The sequence below is a fragment of the Asterias rubens genome, chromosome 9, assembly GCF_902459465.1.
Source record: "Asterias rubens chromosome 9, eAstRub1.3, whole genome shotgun sequence".
Taxonomy (NCBI): Eukaryota; Metazoa; Echinodermata; class Asteroidea; order Forcipulatida; family Asteriidae; genus Asterias; species Asterias rubens.
In genome coordinates this window covers 17,132,785-17,147,233 of record NC_047070.1, presented here as the reverse complement: position 1 = coordinate 17,147,233, position 14,449 = coordinate 17,132,785, and the positions used below count along the sequence as shown (strand labels likewise).

The 14,449-nt window shown below is 40.3% G+C and overlaps 2 protein-coding genes across 2 annotated transcripts; both read right to left on the bottom strand.

Moving 5' to 3' along the window:
• Positions 1-307: 307 nt before the first annotated feature.
• Positions 308-3,079, bottom strand: LOC117295172. The gene is made up of 5 exons (XM_033777747.1): positions 2,910-3,079; positions 2,171-2,310; positions 1,574-1,977; positions 1,282-1,386; positions 308-877 (listed from the first exon to the last, which is right to left on the bottom strand). The coding sequence occupies exons 2-5, from the start codon at positions 2,256-2,258 to the stop codon at positions 347-349; spliced, it is 1,128 nt and encodes a 375-aa protein (XP_033633638.1). The 5' UTR covers positions 2,259-2,310; positions 2,910-3,079; the 3' UTR covers positions 308-346.
• A 2,088-nt stretch (positions 3,080-5,167) lies between these two features.
• Positions 5,168-14,321, bottom strand: LOC117295018 (casein kinase I-like). The gene is made up of 7 exons (XM_033777580.1): positions 14,050-14,321; positions 12,837-12,943; positions 9,377-9,503; positions 8,578-8,676; positions 7,949-8,088; positions 6,802-6,955; positions 5,168-6,453 (listed from the first exon to the last, which is right to left on the bottom strand). Exons 1-7 carry the CDS (start codon positions 14,167-14,169, stop codon positions 6,190-6,192), a joined length of 1,011 nt encoding a protein of 336 aa, XP_033633471.1. The 5' UTR covers positions 14,170-14,321; the 3' UTR covers positions 5,168-6,189.
• Between the last annotated feature and the right edge of the window lie 128 nt (positions 14,322-14,449).

Below are 14,449 nucleotides of genomic sequence, written 5' to 3'. Positions count from 1 at the left end.
GTGAGTTTTCCTCCTGAATCTGTATTTTTCTACAAGGTGGCTCTAACCTCCCATAATGAGCTTTCACAGTTGTTTTTTAAGGTGTGGTGGCGGATGATCCCCACAGACAGACTTTGTGCACAGTCACTGGGGGTGGGGGTGGGGGTAATTAAAACAAAATCGGTACAATCTGCAACTAATTGCTACGCCCAGTCACTGGAAGGTTTTAATGAATATGTGTAACTGCTGGGCTGACAGCTTGACATACAGCTTGACATACTAAGTGTTTGACACTTTTCCTCGTGACAAACAAGTAGAAAATAAATAAACATCAAGTTGTATACGATTACGGACAAAATTAATTGTGTCATTCAGTCGAACAGTACTGGACCGTTTGCCAGCCGATCGTAGTTCTGGACAGGTCAACCACACTGACAAACAACTTCGTTCGATCGTTGTTCTTGGTCCATGCATCGTACATGTTTTTGTACGCCAAAATAGAAATGGCAGCTTGGTCGTAGCGATGGGTATAAAGCGGTCCGGCCTTGTTGAGATTCAGCGTACTGTGGTCCGGTGCTATGCACTGACGACGCAGAGCACAGTCAACCCAGGGCGTTATCAACTTCTCCCGAATGAGGGTACTGTTGATGAAGAGTAGACGATTGGCTTCAAATGAAGGGGCGTGGTCCACGTCCTTTGAGTATTTGACCCTGTCCACGCCTAACTCCTTGAACATCGCTGGGTTGGTTCTAGAGATGATTAGTTTAGGGTCGTAGCGAACGATTCGCCTCATGAACCCGTGTTGCTCCTTCAAGTAGGGGTACATGACACGAGGGTCTCGTTGAAAACGGGCCGAGGCATCGCACCAGAAGACGACATCAAATTCCCGCAACGCCTCCTGTAACAAACAATTCATTGGTTTAGCGAGTGCGGTTTTTCCCCTCTAGACTTGATATCAAGTCACTGTTTCCGGCAATTCGTATACGATAATCTCTACGCAGGAGTTGGAATCGTGTCTGATATCTTCGTTTTTATTCACACGACAGCACTTAAAATGGGATCTCTTTGCCTAATTTTAGCATGGTTGTAATTAATGATCACTTTTTGACAAGATTTTGCTAGAGAACTTGGACAGTAGATTGTTTTCCTTGACACGAGGTTCATTTTGTAAAATTATACGACCGTGCTAAAATTTAGCAAGGGACCCTTGCTTTGTGTGAAAGGGGCTAAAGATAGTGGCAGTAAGCTGGGGATTTGCTGAACATGTCATTACTTCTGAAACACTCTTGTACATGTACTTGCCTCGATTATGACAGGTTTGAAGGCGTATGTTAACAGTTTAGCCACATGAGACGGGTACTTGGAACTGTCGAATTTACGAAGCTTCACATTACACATACGTTTGACCTGTTAAAGAAAAGACAGCAACAAAAGAATATCATGCTTTGTATTAATGAAAATTACTGTGATGTATGACGGAAATTAGGTGACAGTCATGCACGGTTTGCAATTTGCAATGTCCTAGTATCTGTCGGAGTTACAAAAGTGAACTATGAACGGGATGCATTCAGGGAGAAATTGAAAAGACCCTCACCTCTTTAATACTCTCCTTGCGCAGTCCAAGATCATAGACGATAATTTTGGTGTGTGGTAGAAACTTCTGTACGGAGCCTAGCATTCCTTTGGCCTCCTTAAAATGGTTCTGGGAGAATCCGGTGATGATCACGGTCCGGTTAAACAGCTCCTCCGGGTCCAGATCGACCAAATCACGGGCCAATTGAAGCTCTCCATCTTCTGGCAGATTGACTTCTTTGATGACCTCTTCATTTTTGCTCGTGCCGGCATTTTTCCATGCAACGTCATTGGTGTCGTCACTAGCATGTGCTACGTCATCATTACGGTTGGGGTATACGTTTATGTCATCATCGATATGCACACCCGGAGTGACGTCATCGTGTTTTGCTACGGCAACGAGAGCATATGGGCTCCTGTTGAGACCTGTGAAAGATTTTTGATGTTGTCGTAAAATATGCAAACTGTAGGCCTACTGATTTCTGGCGACAATGTGGAAGTAGTCGTTCATTTCACGATTATTGGTGAAATTACGTACGCAACAGAAACACATCGTCTTTATACTCCGTCCTTATAGTGAATCTTTTTTAGGGCTCCTAGACTGTTTAAGTGGGCTTACCTGGTACATGTACCTTGAAAAGAATGTACAATCCAAGAATCGAGCAGATGCAAATGAGCATTTGTCTCCTTCGCAAGTATTGAAACATCACAGCCTGTGTAGTTCGAATGTCATCAGACTTAAGATCAGTTGATGCACACCTAATGAAAGGGGTTAAAGAATATATAAAGGTCCAAGTTGGGCAAAATGGTTGCTGACTCCCGTGCCTGCAGATGCAGACCAGTGAAACTGTGGACAATTAGAGTAATATTGTATTTCTTTAAAGGCAATGGACACTTGGTATTTGTCTAAGACCAGTATTTATCAGAGTGCTTTCAGATGCCGAAAAAAGGCACGAGTGAGAAGTTACTCAAATATCAAAAAAATATATGCGACTGAATCATACTACACGTACAGTTTTACGTATTTTGGGTTGCTCTCTTGGCATGAGTACGGGAACTATTTTTGTCTTTTTTTTTTGGGGGGGGGGTGATTTGTCTGATATTTTACACGGGTCTAAAAAGTTGTTGTTGTTATTTTCTTTTGTTTTCTCTCCCCTTTTTATTTTAGCAGTGTCGGTTTTTTTCCCCGTGGGGGCACCTGGGCTGCACATTTGAGTGACTGTTCCTCTTTTCTTTTTTGAGATTGCCTGGAACTGGTTGCCTGTAAATTGCCTAGTGAAATGGCTCTTATACATACCATAGAGCTATGCATACACACTCAGTACTATGTCCCCATAATGCACAATATCTAAACTTACGATTCGTCCGATGCAGGTAGCAAAGCAGAGAGAAACCGTCTCACAAAACACGCCACTGGTCCCCAATAACGCCGACAGACTATGTTGCGACGAGAGCTCTTTCAGAACTCACAGAATTCGTCAGAATCGGAAAAACATAAGGGAAAGCCGTGCTGTCGCTGTGGCCTATATATGCCTACACGAATTGTGCATCTTTTAAACTGAATAATTATTCAATATAGATCGCTACAACCATGCTACAACTGAGCGCTGTTACGTAATGGTTTGTTTGCATTTTTTATTTAGAGAAATCAATATTGGTGTTTGGGGATACCGGGTTTAGAAGTGGGGTTGAAGCCGCTGACAACATAGAAAATTTTTCGTATAGGAATGTGCAGCTGATGACTACATGCAACAAAATAAATCCGTAAGAACTAAATGCTAATAAAAGTAAACTTTTGCGGGTACAGCCGTGTATGGAAGGGGGTGTTCTTTACCGAGTCAACACTCTCTCAAGAGAGATGTTTCCAGAGCCAATACACGCTCAAAAAAGTTATTCTTAGAGCCAACACTCCCCCAAAAGAGATCTTCTCAGATCCAACACTCCCTCTAAAGATATCCTGTGCATGGTTGTACCCGCATAGTTACTTCTATCTCCCAATCTTCGGCAAAAAGAATTTACTGGGACACCGGTTTTTTTTTTTATATATTATTTATTTTATTCAAACGAAATTTAACATTAAACTTACTAATCCTTTATGAACTTGAGTTCATAAAGCTTGAGGTGACTTTCAACTGAATAATTGGTGGCAAGTTCGAATTTAAAAACTTGGCGGCCACCTTTGAAAGAAATAAAAAATAAAAAGGCCCTCATTCTCCTCTTTTTGGAAAACCCAGACGATCAACTGGTGTTTTCTTTTACTTGGCGTTAACAGTACGGCCATGACACATTATTGCAGCATACAAAAAAGGTGTGCGTTTGGATGGTTGATTTCGAGACCTCAAGTTCTAAATCTGAGGTCTCGATAACAAATTCGTGAAAAATTTCTTCTTTCTCGAAAACTATGTCACTTCAGAGGGAGCCGTTTATCACAATGTTTTATACCGCCAACAGCTCCCCATTACTCGTTACCAAGAAAGGTTTTATGCTAATAACTATTTTGAGTAATTACCAATAGTGTCCACTGCCTTTAACAGTTCGGCCATGACACATACATTATGGCAGCATGCAAAAAAGCAATGAACAAAGGTGATACATTTTTCAATATCTCGATTATGTAATCTACTTTTTATTTCATGAAATTAATTGTTTCATTGTTTGGGGACAAAGCGTTTTCTTAATCAACGGCAAGAGTTTTGTCCAAACCCACTTTGTGACATTTTTTCTTCTATTAGTCAAGTAGGTTGGGGGAAAACCTTGCAGAAACATAAAGACATTAGAAAGAGTTTCTGAGGGGAAAATGCAGAACTGGAACACTTGTAAGAAAGTTTGAGCATAAAGTATTCCTCCTTATAAAAAAATATAGGTACTTTCAGCGTGTATGCTAAAGAATACCATCAATTCAAAATCAATATAATTCTAAAATTCCATGAATACATGTGGTTGACAGGATGATGTCAAGTAAACTATTCAACCAAAACTAATGAAAAGCATAAAATTCAAAGTCCATTTTTTTTATCATTATTCATCACACATCCAACATCCCAATCCAATGAACAAGATGGATGGGAAACGAGAAGAAATGTTAAGTTTTTATTTTTTAGATATGGGAGGAAAAAAAACCAAAGATTCGAACCGCAGTACACAGAGGTGAAAGGCAGTGAACAAAACACTGAGCAAACCTGTTCCCTTTTCCCTAGAGGATGATGGTAGAAAGTCACAGATGCGCAGCTGAAGGAAAAGGCCTGATAAGCAAACAACAAAGTTTGAGTAACTGACACAATTTCTCGCTATGCTATACAAAGGAAAATCGTGCAATGGGATGGCTAAGACCAAAAAATGTAATTTTGTATCTCAAATTTACAATTAATTTATTTTATTTACATTGAATACTATAAAACATAACACCAGGGGCTCTCATTTTACACTTGTTAAGTGTCAGACCAGTAAGCTCAAGATAAAACATGTTCATTGGTCTTTTGTTTCTTCAATCAAACATCTTTGTGTCAAAAGAATGATGTTCAAATGTTAAGTTTGAGTCTCACAAACATCTTTCAATCCCGCCGAGTATCCACCACAAAGCAAAAGAGATACATGTAACTCTTCTTTGAGTGTTTTGTTCAAATATTTTTTTTTGTAGATTATACAAACTGTCTTCTCATTTTGATTCTAGTCTCTTTTTATTTTAATTCTTGTCTCTGTAAATAAAATCTTGACCTGGTAATGTTTCTGAGCTACAAGTGCTGAGATTTGTGAATTTTTGCCCTGAGTTTTAACCCCATGTAACACCTGTACTGTTCCTTCCCACAAGGAATAGACCGATCCAGTAGGCTCCGCCCACGACGCAAGAACACGAGAGGCTCTCCAATGCCTTTCTGCACAACTCTGCCACTCGCGCCAAGCATACGCGCACGATGTCGGACCTTGGTGTCGGACCTTCATTAATAATAATAATAATAATAATAAGACTTGTAATGCGCACATATCCACCCTGCTGGGTGTTCAAGGCGCTGTGATTGGTCAATACCCAGTGGGGCGGAGCTTAATGGATCGGTCTATTCATGTTTTAGACAAACGAATCATCTCAATCAAGGAAAACGAAACTTCAACGCTGTCACTGTGATTCCTTGATCCATGATTCTTTATCTTGAATACCTTAACCACTGTGAATACATACACCATGCACTGTCAAAACAAAATTCCCCTGCTAAAAAAAATATATAATTATGCTTCGCATGAAATACCATGAAATACTTGATAACCACGGTTGAATTGATATTGAATTACGCTTCGCATAAAATACTCGATAACCACTGCAAAATTGATAATTATTGACAATGCAGTCCAAGTTACAATAACGGTTTATAAACATGCGTACAGAATGTTGTACAAAGGTTCGTTGATGTAATATAATTTACACTATTTACAATTGTCAGTTTTAGTGGGCTCTACCACTTAACACCGCAACAAAACACTCCTTATAAGCATTTGTTGACTCACAAGGCTGAAGAAACAAAATGGTGTTGACTGCAAACCCCAACTTTCCAGAAGAGCCACCTTAACATCCTCACTTGTATATTGGCACATCCAAGGAAAACACTTCTCAATATAAATATTCTAAGAACTGTCCAAACGTGGCATTCAATGCCTACTCAAGTTCCGACTCTCTGAGTGTCGCGTCGCTTGGGCTGTCCCCATCTTCTGGTTTCCAGTGCTGTGCTGGCTTGGGATCTGCGACGCGGCCTTCTGCTTCAGAAGGGTCCAGTCAAAGACGTAGTCGTATGTGTGGTTGAGGGTACGGAACAGGATTCGGAACAACTGCCTCAGGTACATGTAGTCTGGATTCTCATCAAAGCGAAGACCCCTTGAGTAGTTCAAGTACATGGCAAACTCCGCTGGAAATCCCTGTTGAAGATTTGATAAACAGTTTCAGGAAAATAGGATCCAATTCAAACTTTAAAGGCACTGAACACAATTGGCAATTACTGTGTATTTAAATGTGCAGGCATGTGCCACAGAAATCAAACCAGGAATGCTGCGTGCTTCAATATATACGTGTTTAGATTGCATATGGCCTGCCCTACAAGATCGCCCCTTTTATAGCAACAAAGGGGCTATTCCATACGGTCTTTAACTGCCATGCAGCCAGGGTATCACACCCAAGTTTACGATACAACCTGGAAAGCAGCAGCCAGGGGGTCACCAGAAGGGGATGTGACTTATTATGGGCAGTAACGTGTGACCTAAACTGACCTTGCAGAGCACCTCTACGGGTGTAGACATCTTCTTCTCGCTAATCTTCTCATATTTCTGCTTCTTGGTTGCAGCTTTAAGACCTTGCCACGGTAGACTGGTCCTATTGAAGTACATCAGGACGTACCCTAGCGACTCCATGTCGTCTCGCCGACTGGAAGATGGATAAAGAAACAAGGAGTTGCTTAATGTTACTATGGTCTAAAAAGACGAACAGCTTAACATAGAGATGAATGGCTCAGTGTTGTTGTATTGAGGACTTTGTGTGAGAAGGAACAAAGAGACTAGGGCTCAGTTTCATGGCTCTGCTTACTGTGAGCAAAGAATCGGCGCTTAGAGAAGCATTGAAATTCAAGCCTTTTTCTTGGGTTAGGGGGGAATTTTGGCTTCTGCGCTTGCATACTCCACATAACTAGGCATCTAGGCTTACAAAGCTAGCACAGAAATTGGCGTTTGCATGTAAGTGGAGAATAGTGATCGTAAGCGCAGAATTCGGCAGTTAACAGAGCCATGAAATTGGGTCTAGCTAGGTGGACGAGGTATAGCGTATGATGGATGAGGTGTGCTTTGTACCATGCAAACCCCGTCTCGACACAATATGCTAATAATGCCTCCTGGCCACCAGATCCTCCACTCTTAAGGTTCGTACTGCAGGCTGGAAATAATAAATCTACAATTCAAAGTAATCAATAGAATGATCAACCATGGTCAAGTGGTTAGACTGCAGCACTTGCAATCACATTGTTGTGGGTTTTCGAATCCCTCAGTTAACAGCTGTTTTCACAATGACTAGAATAAATATTGTGATCTAGTTACTGAATCACAACTTCTTGATTTGTGTAATTCATAATCATAGACGTTAAACCAATGTTTGTATAAGGAAATTGGCTGAAGCCAGCTTGGTGTTTATATTACTTTGTGGGAGTTTGCCAAGTTCCCTTGACCCAATTCAACTGACCTCATCATCAGAATAATCTTGGGTGCGCCATATTGGTGGGCAATGTCACTGTGGTGTTATTCAGTGAAATGCACATTTTAGGCGATGCAGCGTTTCCACGTACACCTATTGACCACCCAAATGGTGAGCGTGAACAAACGCTGCGTGGGATGTGCGTGCAAGGGGTTAATATAGCCCAAGGTTGCTCACCTTTGTTCGATGCCAAGATGTGCGTTGATGCTGGCGTACCTTGCTGTCCCCGTCAGATTCTTGTCTTCCCTGTAAGGAATATGAGCCTTCGTTCTGGTGTCCCGATATTTCTTGGCAAGTCCAAAGTCAATGATGAAAAGCTAAACAAACAAAAAGGATATAGCGTCAACAATAAATGGCAAGACCATATATAGCACTTTGGATTTAAAGGCAGTGGACACTATAGGTAATTACTCAAAATAATTATTAGTATAAAACCTTACTTGGTACGTGTAATGGGGAGAGGTTGATGGTACAAAACATTGTGAGAAACAGCTCCCTCTGAAGTGACGTAGTTTTCGAGAAAGAAGTAATTTTCCACGAATTTGATTTTGAGACCTCAAGTTTAGAATTTGAGGTCTCGAAATCAAGTATCTGAAAGCACACAACTTCATGTGACAAGGGTGTTTTTTCTTTCATTGTTTTCTCGCAACTTTGATGACCAATTGATGAGCTGAAATTTTCACAGGTTTGTTATTTTATGCATATGTTGAGATACACCAAGTGAGAAGACTTGTCTTTGACAATTACCAATAGTGTCCAGTGTCTTTAAGAAACATTCATTACTAATCATCAAATACTAAACATACCTGGTTACAATGTTTCCCAATACCCATAAGAAAGTTATCAGGCTTTATATCTCTGTGGATGAAGTTCTTGTTGTGGACAAACTCAATACGGCTGATCATCTGCAAAGAAATACATCAGGAATTACTATAGTTTGGAGGAGGGAATTCAAGAAAGAATCAAGGCCTAGAATTATACAAAGATAATCAAAAGTACACCTGCCTGTGTAGCTGACAAACTACATAACTTCGGAGCAGATCAAAAGTGTACGTCACCGCAAGTTAATCCATTGAAATCATTGGGCCTGTAAAATGGGACCAGTTTACATTGGCCCATGCTGAAGTGTTTTGGCGCCCTCTTTCACACTGTCCCAAGAACTAACCTCGGCTTAGCAGGCTTGTAAGCTTCGTTTTTGAAAGGGAAAGGGTACCAAGGCATTTTCTCCCTAAAGATGAGGAAATTGAAAATTTAGACAGGAGCTGGTGATCAAGGGCACCAAGATTGATGTTGTGTCTAGCTTGCACTTCCGGTCCTCTGCATGCAGTGTACATGTGCGTAATGTTGTGTACATCATGTAGTGTTGTTTCATTCAAAATGTGTACTTGGAAATGTGAATTGACTGCGAATCTCCTTGTGAAATAATTGCAATGTCGAAGGTACCAACTGGCAACATCCGGTCAGGGTGGTATCTGGGCATTGTTCACAAGCTTCGAAGTGTGACGTCAGATGTCCAGGCTAGAACTAACCGAGCATGAACTTGAAACCATACAGTAGGCATATCACTGTCACAAATCAAATACCAAAACAGAATAAATTGAATACCTGATCTGCCAGCATCAAAACAGTCTTCATTGTAAACTTGCGACCACAGAAATTGAAGAGATCCTCAAGGCTAGGTCCCAGCAGGTCCATAACAAGGACATTGTACTCTTTCTCCTGACCAAACCAACTGGAAAGAGACAAACAAATCCTATTGATTAGATCAAGGGAACTTGTCATAACACTACATGACAGGCGTGTGGTTTCCACTCTGGAAAAATGGACAAAAAACACATTACGTACATCTTCATCATGTGAAAAAAATTAATGCTTTTTCCTGACTTGATGATTTTGAGCCTGTTCCAACTACAATCTAAGTTCAGTGTTTATACAGACTAAATGTACTGTACAAATGTAAATGTATCACTAATTTGAGCATTTGTATGTACATGTAGTAAGACATTGTAATGGCCCTCCCTAGATATAACCTGTGCTCTTTGTGATTGAGCCTGTGTTGAATTGAAAACACTTTTAAATCAGGGTTTTCAAAGGCAAAGTCAATGGACACACATGATGGAATATATACAAAAATATCCCTTCTTTTGAAAAAAAAATGATTGGAATAAATAATAATAATTGGCATTTGTAATGCGCCAAATGAAGTGTTCAAGGCACAGCAGAGACAATGTAAACAACAGAAACAATGTAAACAGCAGAGACAATGTAAACAAAACAAAACACCCAGTATACACATAATGACTGGACCAGCCATTTTATTTTAAAAATGTTAACCATCACTGTTTGCTCATGTCGTGTATGCATCTGTTCAGAATACACAACACTGCAGAGAGATGAAGAAGTTCAAAGGCATGCATCACATCGTCTAAGTAATGAATTGTACCTTCATTTCATGCATGCTACCACTTTGCATTACTGCATGGTCAGTACACGTACGTACGTGCAACCTAGAAACCTAGATTATGTTAATTGGGCCTTCTAATCAATAATTCATGTCAATATTAGTAATATGCACTGCATCGGCAAGACGCAAATTGATGCCTTTAGCCTGAATAATATCAAATTTAAAACATTGTAGTAGACAACAGGTACATTTTTATTTGTCTTAAAAAAACAAAAACATTTCCAAATTCAACCTAGGACTTGAATATTGAATACTTTCTAATAATCATGACAAATTTTGCCTTGATAATAATCTCATTCTTTTATGAGTTTATGTTCGACCATTGTACTGAGTGGCAGTTCAAAAATGATTACTAATATAATTTACTTCATGAAAAAATAATGTATTAATTAAAAAGGCTCTCAAACTTCGAATTTGATAATTTTGAAAATTTAGTGAACAAAAAGCTACACACAGGTGTAGTAATGATCACCATTCTGCACATCAAAAGCATGTTGCTGTCCAATGCATGATACATGTACTGTAGGCCTAAAATACTTCACTTTTACCTTAACATAAAAACAACAAAGTGCCTTTTATTATTCAGAAACTCTTTGGCTGATGCTGAAAGACCATTTAACAGTGTACATGTACTGTATGTATGTCAGCATTTCAATTCCAAGGTCATGAGATAGCTTTCAAGATAACCCTAGCCTTCAATCAAGCATGTCAAGACTTGGAAGAAAAGGCCAGGCAGGTAAAGTCCAAGTTCTTCAAATAGTCCTCTTAGTTAGCTCCCCTAATGTGCAGTTTTTATATTTTTTATGGGAGCGGTATTTATCATGACATTGACTCCATTGCAAATTTTGATTACAAATCAAACAGCACTTAGTGCCACAATGGATCGGAAATTAAAAGAACTACTTCCGTTTTAGATGTGGGATTGTGGGTGAAAACCCAAATTGGGAAAACCCAGGCCTATGGACATTGGACTGAAAACCCAATCCATACGCAAGGCTCTGTGTCTGAGGTGGGATTCGAACTAGGATTCGCAGAGGTGAAAGGCAGATAAAGAAACCACTGAGCCAACCAGATCTTCCAACTTCCCAGTGAATATCTACTTGATGAGCCAAACAAACGTGTTTTTATAACATGTTATGGAGGTGTGACCTTGTCTTGAATTAACCCATAATTGTATACATAATAAATATGGTGATTACATACACTGTCATTGTCAGACTGTATGTAGGTATAACAAGGACACAACCATCACTGTATGCACGTTGTTCACACTGAATGAACATAGAGCAAGAGCGAAACATATCCCTTCAAGGTAATAATTTGCCACCTTTCAAGAGTCCTTGACAGGTTTTTTTGTACCCTCTTAAAATGCAAAATAAATTATGCTAAAGAAATAAATAAAAACATAGACCCTTACAAAACAATAGAAATGAGACCTTTAAAAAAAATACTAAAAACTTTCAATTTACATTTATAATAACAGTGAACTTAGTATGCTCTGCACTAAATTTATGCGTGGCATTTTTTAGAAGTCGCTAGTTGATTGGTAAACTGGCTGGTGGTGCCATGCATTCACACGAATAATTATGCCAACAGTTATGCCTACCTGTATGTGTACAGTTCATAAAAAGGTGCAAAACTCTAATTAAATTATGCACCACTGGGTCAACATTGTACCATAAGCAGTGTACTTTTAACTTTTTTTGTTACACAACAACAACATTGGGAGTTGACTATTGAATCCTTAGTAGGCATGTTAGGCCTACAAGTATAGCCCCCCCCCCCTCCAATTTGACTGTACTGCTAGTTGCGTGGTACAGCTGAGGTTTAATGGCTTCCACAAACTGTCAAACAAAACAGCAAGGGTTGAATGTTGAAGGGCTTTAGTCAAGCATGCGTCAAGCATTTATTTTGAATTCATTAAATTGAGTGCTGGTTAGTACAAATGTGTGTACAGTACCTACCAAGCAATACTTGAGACAATCAAATATCAGTGTAAAAATGGGTGTGAATCCAAAACCTGATTCAATTTTAAATGGGAGGTAGGCCTATCTAGGGTGAGGGAGAGCACCCTTTTACCCCGCCAGCTGGGGTAGAGGGTGGATGAGGGCACCCTTTTAACCATTAACCCTGTGAGCTGGGGTGGAGGGTGGGGCAGGGTACACAACTCTGCCAGCTGGGGTAGAGGGTGGGGAGGGCACCCTTTTACCCTGACAGCTTGGGTGGAGTGGATAAGGGCACCCTTTAACCGTTAACCCTGCCAGCTAGGGTGGAGGGTGGGGCAGGGTACACAACCCTGCCAGCTAGGGTAGAGGGTGGGGCAGGGTACACAACCCTGCCAGCTGGGGTGGAGGGTGGGGGAGGGCACCCTTTTACCCTGACGGCTTGGGTGGGGTGGATGAGGGCACCCAACCCTGCCAGCTGGGGTGGAGGGTGGGGGAGGGCACCCTTCAACCCTGCTAGCCGAGACGGAGAGTGGATGAGGGCACCCTTTAACCCAGCCAGTCTGGGCGGAGGGTGCAGAGGGTGCCCTTCAACCCTGCCAACCGTGGGGGAGGGTAGGCTGCCAGCCATATGGTGGAATGAAGGAGACATACGTACCTGTTTTTAGGGATGCCAATACCTCCTTGTAGAATCTTATAAAGTTTGCTCTCGTACAGCAGCTGGGGATGTCTTGCTTTCAGAGACTCCAACTTAACTGCAACTTCCTGTGGGATTTGGGAGGGTCAGAGAAATTATGGATTCTTGGCAACTATTAAACTAACAATCAGAAAATCCTGGGGAAAGATATGTGAAATACATTTGTTAACCACAAGTGACTAAAAGTCAAAGTATGAATGTATGTTGTTCTTTTAATTCAAAATTTGGCAATCCATAATTAAGATTGTCATTGGATTCAACAGCTCCTTTTAGTTTATTGGACAAACTTGCTCTGCAGTCCACTGCAAAAATTCTCTTGTTACATTGACATTGGATGGACTTCCTCAGCAGTATAGTAAGCACATTTCTCAATGTGCTTACCAAATATAGTGCACATTTCAGAAACAGGTTAATACCAGTCATAATTACACTTAATTCAATTAAATTCTGTTCACTTTATTCCCAATCCATTCAGGTAAACAAAACACCAGGTAGTGAATAATGAATAATATTTTATAAGCAAATGCAATTAATGTTTATTAATATTATACATTGTTGTGACCATAGAGTAAGGTCTCTGTCCTTACTCTATGTTGTGACTGGTCACTGGTGGCCCATATGTTTATCGCGATTCAGAACCGCAATGCTTTGCCCCTTTGTGAAATTGTGGGAAGCATATGGGGCACGGCTCGCGCACGCATCGCCTATATCTTTGTGTGGGTTCAACAGCGCCCTCTTTTGATATTTTGCTATTGATTGGCGATAAAGTTAAACCTTAAATTCATTTATAAAATTGGACCCTGGACGCAAGTCTCATAATATTCATGGACATGGTAATCCAAACTCAATCTATTCTAAATCAGTCAATGGTAGTAAAACTAGTGGTAGTGTTGTAGTAATGGTATATATTGGTAATGATTAAACGCAATATCAAAAATTACTCAAGACACCAAATCAAATGTAACTTTACATGCTTTAATTTTAAAACATAATTTTAAGACTAAGAAGAGACTGTGAATATGACAACATATAAACACCACCATCATACCATGGGGAAGATTTCTTCCTCCATGAACAAAAACACACCGGACGCACATGCCGGACAGACAGACCATCTTTATTAAATGCCTGGCAGAGTATGGGGCAGAGAGATCATACTTCAAAGTCTACTCACGTCGCCATTGCTGATATTAATTCCCAGGTAGATGTCACCGAAGGAACCACTGCCTATTTTCCTCACGAGTCTGTACTTCCCACCGACTATAAATTCTGATTTCGTCGTTGAACCTGACATGGTTTTAACACAGTTACATGCAAACTATGCAGAGAGTAAAACTGTATGATTAAATCACCGAGGGACCATGGTCATGATGGTAAACAAATGTGTTACTTGTTGTTAGTCAAGGGTCCAAATGATTGATAGTTGTTTACACGACAACAACCATACACATGTACAGTGCTAGTGTAGTGTGAAAAGACGAGGTGACACGTAGGAATCGACTATTCGTATTTGATACTCATGACATCATTAAAATCGGTAGCTCCTTATAATCGAAATATACGTTTCTGTTCTT

Excerpts from the sequence above, each read along its gene's own strand:
- LOC117295018 (XM_033777580.1), bottom strand. The coding sequence starts at position 14,169 with ATGTCAGGTTCAACGACGAAATCAGAATTTATAGTCGGTGGGAAGTAC. Across the intron at positions 9,504-12,836 it reads ATTGGCATCCCTAAAAACAG|TTGGTTTGGTCAGGAGAAAG; the intron begins GTACGTATGTCT and ends GTCTCTTTCCAG. Across the intron at positions 6,956-7,948 it reads CATCTTGGCATCGAACAAAG|TCGGCGAGACGACATGGAGT; the intron begins GTGAGCAACCTT and ends TCCATCTTCCAG.
- LOC117295172 (XM_033777747.1), bottom strand. The coding sequence starts at position 2,258 with ATGTTTCAATACTTGCGAAGGAGACAAATGCTCATTTGCATCTGCTCG. Across the intron at positions 1,387-1,573 it reads GCAAGGAGAGTATTAAAGAG|GTCAAACGTATGTGTAATGT; the intron begins GTGAGGGTCTTT and ends TTTCTTTAACAG. Across the intron at positions 878-1,281 it reads TCAAACCTGTCATAATCGAG|GAGGCGTTGCGGGAATTTGA; the intron begins GCAAGTACATGT and ends TGTTTGTTACAG.